Source organism: Arachis ipaensis, chromosome B01, assembly GCF_000816755.2.
Source record: "Arachis ipaensis cultivar K30076 chromosome B01, Araip1.1, whole genome shotgun sequence".
NCBI classification, from domain to species: domain Eukaryota; kingdom Viridiplantae; phylum Streptophyta; class Magnoliopsida; order Fabales; family Fabaceae; genus Arachis; species Arachis ipaensis.
The window spans coordinates 3,283,700-3,293,240 of NC_029785.2; the positions used below are offsets into that span (position 1 = coordinate 3,283,700).

The following is a 9,541-nucleotide window of genomic DNA, read 5'->3' on the forward strand; positions in this document are numbered from 1 at the left end:
GCTTGGCTCATAAATTCATGAACTCATTGGTTTATCAAATTGTTAGATAGCGTTTGTTTTGAGGTATTGAGACAGAGATTGAGAGACTGAGACTTAGTATCATATTTGTTGATTCAGAGACTGGTACTAAAATTTTTGTCTGTTTCTAAAATTTCAGTATTTCAGTACCTCCAAAAAGTGGAGACACAGAGGACTAAAATTTTTAGAGATGAAGACTAAAATTTTAATAACATTTTATACTTAAAATACCCTCATTTCAATTAATTAATTTCAATTTTGCCCTTTGTGGAAATTAAATTAGAGTTTTATTTTTGTTTCAATTTATGTCTCCAATTTTGCACCAAACAGAATATTGAAATTTATTTCAATCTCTGTCTCTTAGTCTCTGTCTCTCAATCTCAGTCTTTTCGTCTCTGTCTCTCCACCAAACGCTACCCTAAAGAATCAAACTTGAACTAAATTATAATCTAACTTGATCTACTTACAGTCCTATATGTTGGGTTAAACCATTGTTATTACCAAAGGTTACAAAGCATTTAAAATGAAGGATAAGAAAGAAAAAAAACAATTGTGTTCTCATGTGTTTAATATATTAGAATAAAGCTTTAGAAGATCAAACAATTTAAATAACCATGTTTTAAGATTATCAACATCTTCCATTCTTGTTCATTATTAGTAAGTTCTCTCTCACACACACATGCACATACAACGCAAATTCTATAAATACATGAAGAAGCATTGGCCATATATTATCCTACCCATCTCAAACTCACACATAGTGTAACACATACAAAACAACTAAATATATTCTATCTCTATGGGATATGAAAAACCATTCCTTGACCTTAAGGTTAGCATGGAAGATGTTATCTTTGTAAAGCCATCAAAACCAACTCCTTCATCTGTAATCTCTCTATCCACAATTGATAATAGACCAGAACTTAATAGTCTATGTCAAACCATTCACATATTTAAACCACCAAATAACACTATTCTTATTGATGATCCTCAAAATGCCCAAAATGACCCTGCACTTGTGATCAAAGAAGCACTCTCCAAGGCTTTGTTCTATTACTACCCTCTTGCTGGAAGGCTTGTAAAACATGCTGATGGGAAACTTAGAATCCATTGCAATGCATATGGAGTTCCATTTGTGGAATCCATTGCAAATTGCAAGCTTTCTTGCCTTCACTACCTTGATGGTAGTGACACTGAAAATGCAAAACACTTGGCTTTTGATAATCCTTTTCATGAAGATGATGATGAAAATGGTTACCAATATCCCTTGGGAATAAAGGTGACCAAGTTTCTCTGTGGCGGGTTCACAGTTGGAATAGGCGCATCACATGCTGTTTTTGATGGAATTGGAGGATCTCAATTCTTTCAAGCCATGGCTGAACTCGCGAGCGGAAAAAGCGAGCCATCTGTGAAACCTGTGTGGGAGAGGGAAAGGCTAAATGGGTCAATTACTGAACATCCATTGCTAAGTCCCATGGATGAGGCGTCGGCCGCGGTTTCACCTTACTTGCCCACCAAAACTCTCGTGCATGAATGTTTTAAGGTGGATAGTGAGAGCATAAAAAGACTCAAAAAGAGTTTATTGAAGGAAATAAGTTATAGCAATAATATTGATTACTCTTTGGAGGGTGAAAGCTTTACAAGTTTTGAAGCCCTTGGTGCTTATGTTTGGAGGTCAAGAACTAGAGCTTTGAAACTCAACTATGATGGAAAAACTTCATTGGCTATTGTTGTAGGGTTAAGAAGGAATCACTCCTTGATTCCTCCTTTGCCTGAAGGGTATTATGGGAATGCTTTTGTGGACCCAAAAGTTGTGCTAACAGTAAAGGAACTCAATGAAAAGCCACTCTCACATGTGGTGAAGATGATCAAAGAGACTAAGAAGCTTGGTTTCTCAAAGGAGTATATTAGGAATGCTATTGACACAAAAGAGACAAAAATAGAGCACTTTGATTATCAAGGTATCGGTGCATCTATGGTTTTGTCTAGTTGGATGCACTTGGGTATGTTGGAAAACATGAACAAAGGGTGGGCTAAGCCAGTGAACATGGTACCGGCACCATGCAACATGTTTGGGACAGTTGGAGTGTGCATTTTTTCACCTCCTAGTGACTTGGATCCTTCAATGAATGGAGGTGTTAGAATCTTTGTTTCTCTACCTAATGATGCTATGCCCATGTTCAAGGAGGAGATGGAAGCTCTCATGCTTGTTAAACCATAGATTATGGGCAACAACAACAACAACAATAATAAAGGGTGCTTGGTGTGTTCATCATGCATGCAAAATCTATGGTGTCTACAATCACCTCTCATCTAGTGATAAATAATAATAAATAAATTGATGGTGTGATGTCTATAATGTAAAATAAATACATATATAATTATGATAATCAAATGTGTTTCATGTTTGATTCGTGCTAGTGATTGTGGGTCTTTTCTTCTTCCTAATGTTGCCTTGAACGTTTGTAATACTTTTTGTCTGGAATAAAAGTTCAATATCTTATCAAGAGCTACATTAGAATTGCTTGCATACATCAAGACGACAAGGCTGAAACACCTTGTGGCTTAAAAGAGATAAGGGCTCTGAAGGCCATACCGAGCTTTCAAGAACCCTAACCACATAAGAAAATTCACCCATATTCAAAAAAAGCATGCTTTAACAGCAAGGAACCTTCTAGAAGCTATTTTTCATCAAAATCAACACATGAACACCAAATTCCAGTAATAGCCTTCAAGGTTGAACACCATTAATCTCAAGCCATAACCGAGAAAATGAATTCTCCTCACAACACCACTTTCTTGGGTTATGGAACCGGAGATCTAAAATCAAGAGAAAATATTCCAAGAGCGAGAATATCACAAACCTCCCTAAGATATAAAGAGCCAATATCCATAGGAGGATAACCTTGCATGGTATTAACAATATCAACAATAATGCTTCTTTTCTCTATCAATCTGTGTACAGACTACAGACCGTATAATATGAGTACAAATGATATTAAATTATGTGTATATGCGTGTGTAAAAAACTAATAAAATATAAAAAAAATCTAGTATATTAGTTCACTACTGGCCAAAAATCATTGGCTTTGTAACATTTCTAATTATGAAATTTGATATACAATTAATTATATAAGTATCCTAGTATAGCTTCAAGCTAAGCATTTGCATGGGCCTTTAAAGTTTGGGAAAGTGTCTAATGTGCAAACAATTTATAGCATGAAATTACCATTAAATATTTTGGTAATTAATATGTGCAAATCTATAGCATGAAATTACAATTAAATATTTTGTTAAAATTAGTATATGATGTTAAAACATGATTACAAATATATTTCTTTGGTAATAACAAATGACATGCATTCTAATCCTTACTTTAAGAGTTAGTCTTGTTGGTTCTAGACAAATCAACTTCTAATGAAGTTAACCCAGTGGTGCCAGGGCTTCTAAGCTGATCAAGCTGTTTCTTGCCACGACGGAGTAAGTACTCAATGTATTGAAAATTCTTCCGGTCTACTTCCGTGGAATTTCGGCGGAACTCTTCTGATATTATCGACTCTATCTTGTGTCGTTCTTTATCAGATTTGGATCGGGCGACACGAAGAAATCCTCTATATAAGCTGAGCACTTGCTTCTGCATTCCTGAAAGTCTCTGAACTCGCATCTTGTCGTGTCTGACAATAGCTAAGTTGTTGAATTCAGTTCTGTCAAGAAAGAAGAACAATCCTTATTAGTTCACAGCATCAACAGTAAAGAAACAACAGCTGGCATTCGTTGGTCCACCCTTGTTGTGGGCAACGTTACATCAAAGAGTGGATAATGAGCATAGGACTACGGAGAGTTCGAAAAATGAACACCAACAGACAGCAACGCAGTGGAGAGCACCAGCAACAATGGCAGAAGTAAAATGCAATTGGAGCGACTAGTGAGTATAGGAGTAGGACTGTGGCTACTGATTAGGATTCCAAGAGGAAGAGAACAAAGAAATTAAAATTGAAATTGAAGGGTGTCAATTGAGGTTAAGACAGTGCAGTATTTGCGAGATTTTGGGTTAGATTTGGATGGGCTTGGTGGGCACAACTAGATTGAGAGTGAGAACGGGAATAACTAGCAGCTTCAAAAGCATTTCAAAATTACAAGAAAAGTCCAGCGAACTGACATTGACCAAATGGTACTTTTAGTGAACAACCTCTTAACAGCAAACTCTTGTCACTAGGCCTAAGACTCATCCCCAAATCTCTTAACAGCCTCTAATCACCAAAGTAACATCAAAATATCAGAATTACTAAGGCCAACTCAAATCGAACTTATACACATCAGAGTAAAAACGGGCATTTAACCGCTAATGCACGAGAAACTTGCTAATGAAACCAGGGCAAACGACATCGAGAATGTGCAAACTTTCATATCAACACCTCCGTATTCAAACAAGCTTGCCAACGATTCAAGAATCGTGAATTTTTAGGTGCTACATATTTAGATAAAGGGAAATTACTGAAACTGCCCTGCAGCAGAAAAACTGCACTGTCACTTTCTTCCAAAAATCACCATAAATTCTAAAGACCTCTAAATGAGCTAAAATTTGGTGGGGACAACTAGAGGTACTAAAATTCACACTTGTTTTAGTCTCGTATGTTTTCAAGCTTTATAGACTTAATTATAAATTTTAGCAGTTAGCTGTCCCATTATTGAAGAAATTCAGAATCAAGTCTGGCAGTTCTTCTTCCAAAACTCAAATCTAATCTTACAGAGATTGAAATACTCCCGAATTTGGTGACCATACACTAGACACAACTAGCTTTCACCCAAATTTGGTCCCACACAGAAATGTGGTCTGTGCAGCGAGATATAGGTTCCACAAGTTGCTGTCCCTGCACTTAATTCTGCGGAGAAACCAGAACTTGAACAACACTGTTTAACAACCTACTAACTCAAGTTGATTCCAGACCTTTGGGAACACTAAATTAAGGATCCAACCTACCCTTTTCAATCCTAATACACGATTAACCAATCACAAACTCCGATCTGCTCAGATTCTCCAATTTCATCAAATTGTTGATTGGCTCGCCAAGCAATGCCTTTAAACTTGAAGCAGACTCAAACTTCTGCCATTCTCGCTCAAACTCGACTTGCTATTTTCATCATAACATATAAAAGAGTGCCCTTAACCTCAATTCAGATCCAACAACAACCAATTCCAAGCCACAATAAATCAACTTAATCCATTTGAGAAGTCTATTCCCAAGCTTCAGAAACATTCAGACGTGCAGTATTTTCCTCAACGAATTAAAAAAATGCAGCTAGTAAGGCAAGACTGAGACTCAGTTTACCCATCAATTAACCACAAAAGCACTTCCAAACTCACAAGAAAAATCCAAATCACATAATTAATTAAACCTAGTTTCCGATTTCGTCATCCTAATTTCTGCTTTTTTGGTTGTCTAAAAATATAATCAAATTTACAGAAGGCTCTTTTCCTTCACTATCATATTCAAGTAACGGCAAAAAACAACCAAGGAAGAGATTAAGAACCTGCGATTTTGTTGAACCAAGCAAAAAGGAGCGGCGGATCTCCTTCGGCGGTGGCGACAAGAGCAATGCTTCCTTTTCAACAATGGCGACAGCTGGTGATTCCGTTATGCAAAGACCTGCATTGAATTCTGGCAGAGATAGGTGAATTTTGTCGCTCTCTTTTTGTGGCGGTAGCTAGAATGGCAAAAAGGAATGGTTTAGAGCAATTCAAGAGTTTTCAATTTTTCATTTGGCGCAGGGCGGGTACACTTATGCGGCGAGATAAGGGTAGTTAATGGTTATTGCGTTTTTCTTTTCATGAATTTATGTTCACTTTTAAATGTGATTTGTTTTTATTTGTTGTAGGGTTGGATATGGTGAGGTGAAGTCGAGTTCGTCTTTGATTTGGATCCGACTCTAAATAATAATGATCGGATCTATTTTTAAAATTTTTACTCGGCTTTAAATTCAATAAAATCATACTACTTTCAGGTCACACGCTAAAATTGAATCTAAATCGGTGAAGTTCGAATCTTGATAAATTATATGTCAAAAAATGATGATACACTTATTTATAAAGAAGAAAAAAATGTACTTGTTATCGAGAAGTTGATATATATTTTTGAATTTAAATTTGTCCATAAATTCTAATTTTATGCTTCTTTTGATATATTTTTTAATTTAATTATCTGTAATTAAAAATAAAACAATAAACTTATAATTAATATAACATAATATTGGAATTAATTTAAAACATATATACCTTTTTTAATCCTCTATAGAATGGGTGAAACCGGGTTCGCCTTGACCCGAACCCAGCCCTAAATAATGACTAAGTCTATTTTTGATACTCTTACTCGACCCTAAACCCGATGAAATCACACTAAATTAGCCCCTAAAGTGTTTGGATATGGGCCAAGCCTTCGAGTCGGGCCGAACTATGTATACCCCTAATTTCTTATGTTATTTTATTTTTTTCCCTTTTGTTTCAAATTTATATTGATTTTTTAAACAAGGATTTATATAGATATGAGATATCAATGAATTTATATTAAAAGAAATACGCAAAAATAATTTGAATTAGTTTTTTGATATTAAGAATTTAATTCTTATATACTATTAGTATAAAAAATTTGTATACAAAACAATTATTTGTATATTGTCATGTGAGTAAAAATAATTAATTTTTAAATTTATTATCTAAAAATTAATTTAAACACATGAATTTGATTGAATGACCGATCCATCCAAATTAAATTCTAATATTAATTATATTTTTTTATAGTTTGTAATAGGAATTTTTTTATTTATTGTAGGCATCAAGGGTTAACTGTGATTTTCTGTTAGATCAGAATTTAATCATACGTGAAATGTAATATGTTTGAGTTATTTGAATGGAAATATGATCTTCAGATTTTTTTTCTTTTCCTTCTTTTAGAAAAAGGAGGAGTTGGAAAGCTATCAACTAGACACCAAGGCAAACTTTTCTTCTCTGTCTCTAACCACAGATTCACTTCATAGACAGCGAACTCCACAAAGATCATTGCTCATTGTCTCAGCTTCTAAGCATAAAATACAGTATCATAACTGTTACAAACAACACGTTACCCGGTGAAAAAAAAGGGACTAATTAAAAATGATTGAATCTTTTAACAAGCAGATTCATCCAGCTCATGTAAATAATCTACTTCACTGAGCTTCCTCAGTGCTAGTTGATGCTTCAGAACGCCTTCTCTTTGCTTCGTTATCACCAAGATGCAGTGAAACGCATAAATCTTCGTCGCAGCCACTCCTCAACGAGGACAAATTCTCGGTCGCTGCCCGCTCCTGCATGCTGTTCTTGTGCAGTGGAGACCGGCTCATGAAACTCGGGATGAACTGGTGTTCGATACTGGGAGCTACCTTGATCCCATCTTCTAACTGAAATTCAGTCTCCATATTCGACGGTTTCATGTCTTGGTTGCTAGTCTCAACTCCTAAGGGAATGGACTGAATCTGAAGACCAAGTGACTCGTACTTATCTTCGGATTTATCTTTCAGAAGCATAGCATCGGGGGTTGATGAGTCGCCAACTGTAGAGCCAATCGCGGTTGCAGAAGCAGCTCTTTGTTCTTGCACCGCCACTAATATGTGACAGCAGAATAAACAGAATCAGGATTTATAACACAAGATCTGAATGACAGAAAAGAGTAACAAAAAAAACAGATCATTCTGAGAAAAATTTGACAAACCTCTTAGTCCTTCATCTGTTGTTATCAAATCGAGTTCAAGTAGATTGAGAAGACGGCCTAGATCAACCCCACTAGTCCAATTCTCAGGAGGTTGTCCAATTTTCAACTTAAGGCGGCCCCTATTAGCCGTTCCTCCCCATATGATCCCAATTGGTCGTGGTTTCTCGCTATTGTCACCCTTTAACATGATGAGACTTCCGCTGTCTCCTTCGAGGTCAAACGTTTGCTGGTTCTCGCCAACCACAAGAAAATCTGTTAGAAAGCATATTCCTTTTTCGTCATTATACTCTAAGGCATAAGCCAAAACAATGCCTGTAGTCAAGCCGGAACTTCTTCCGACCTTCACCACCTGTTTTCCAATAAGGCTACTAATTGGTGCCTGTAGGTCAATAATTTTTACATCACCAATATCTCCAACGCCTCTCACTACAGTAGTAACAGTGGACATGTCAAAGTCATCGGCAAAAGGAATAAATGCGCCATCGGCTCTCACAAAAGTCTCTGCAAGAGAAACACACCGTGATGAAGGATGACTAGTTGACTACGCATGGGGAAATGTGAGTCGGTGCAACAGAATTTATCAGACCTATAAAACTATGTTACCTGGGTTTATTCCAGCAAATATGCCATACCAAAGTTCATCTGTTATAAATGAAGTTGCTCGCTCTACTGCACCAAGGTAAACCCCAGGCCCCAAGGTGGGTGGAAGAGGATGAAACATCTTTTGATTCGGATAATCCAGGTCAACTGCGACATGTCGATTTGTGAGAAAACCAACCTGCCGACTACCTGTTTGGCTCCTAACAATGGCACCCAAAGTTCCATATGTCTCCTGGCTTGCCACCTGTATGAAGGAAGTAAGCAATTAGAAATTCAACTGATTCATGAATACAGGAATTTTGATACCATTATGGTTCCGGAAAAGTAATAGATACAATAAAATGATGAAGAATGAAATCGAGGACTATAGAAGGTCCACACATCTGGATATTAAACTTCAGAGGTGACCATAGAGAACAATTACAATACTAGTTGAAATCACAACATACAACCAACAGAGTTAGAATCATGTAGAAAAGGCTTTCTTGGCAACAGAACCACATTAGAATGAACATCATAATTGGCAAACCGATAAAAGGACAGTAACAATGGTTACCCTATCATGACATCATTATCAGACCAAAAAGCCTTCTTTCGTCATTAAATCTACACAATATAAAATGAATCAAAAGTAACCTATTTTAAATTGGAACAAAGAAACACCTGAGATCCTGAACCAATGCAAGGGTCACCCCCACGCAAGTCATCTACAATCTCTGTATACAGCTGTTCCTTTGGAACTGGCTCTGGGGCACCAAAATAAGAGAATTCCACCACATCTACATCACACCATACTCCACCAGGCCCCTGATTTACATATTAAACATTTAAGTGCTGCACTAGGCATTAGAGAACAAATAATTACTAAATATCTAACAAAGTTAGGGTAGATTCAGATTAAATATTGTCAACAACCTCAAGAGCAGTGGGTAGACATTGGATTGGGCTGAGCCATTGTTTGTGAACTTTCCTCGACACAAATACTAAAATGGCAGGAATATCTGTTAATACACCTCGCCGTATGCGAAAACCAATTGCTGTACCAAGGCTGTAACAACGCAGTATCTTGCTGTGAAATGCCCTAATTGTCATGAGTTCAAGCAATGTGGTTGCCTGCTGCCCCTTTGGCAACCGACCAAGTGTTTCAGGTAGTACCCCCTTTTGTAGATTTAAAAAATAGT

At 36.6% G+C, this 9,541-nt stretch overlaps 3 protein-coding genes across 3 annotated transcripts; 1 reads left to right on the plus strand and 2 right to left on the minus strand.

The window, feature by feature from the left end:
- Positions 665-2,531, plus strand: LOC107643934 (spermidine coumaroyl-CoA acyltransferase-like). Its single transcript, XM_016347726.2, has one exon. It carries the CDS (start codon positions 818-820, stop codon positions 2,237-2,239), a length of 1,422 nt encoding a protein of 473 aa, XP_016203212.1. The 5' UTR covers positions 665-817; the 3' UTR covers positions 2,240-2,531.
- On the minus strand, positions 2,665-3,722 carry LOC107644100 (succinate dehydrogenase assembly factor 1, mitochondrial). Its single transcript, XM_016347934.2, has one exon. It carries the CDS (start codon positions 3,680-3,682, stop codon positions 3,395-3,397), a length of 288 nt encoding a protein of 95 aa, XP_016203420.1. The 5' UTR covers positions 3,683-3,722; the 3' UTR covers positions 2,665-3,394.
- Positions 6,996-9,540, minus strand: LOC107644187 (the record flags this gene model as incomplete). Its single annotated transcript, XM_021115884.1, is given in 5 exon segments — positions 6,996-7,652; positions 7,761-8,261; positions 8,364-8,604; positions 9,024-9,167; positions 9,276-9,540. Coding segments are annotated over 5 exon segments (1,585 nt in total), but the record flags the coding sequence as incomplete, so codon positions are not given.

What these genes read in the sequence shown, in the direction of transcription:
- LOC107643934 (XM_016347726.2), top strand. Translation starts at nt 818, where the DNA reads ATGGGATATGAAAAACCATTCCTTGACCTTAAGGTTAGCATGGAAGAT.
- LOC107644100 (XM_016347934.2), bottom strand. Translation starts at nt 3,682, where the DNA reads ATGCGAGTTCAGAGACTTTCAGGAATGCAGAAGCAAGTGCTCAGCTTA.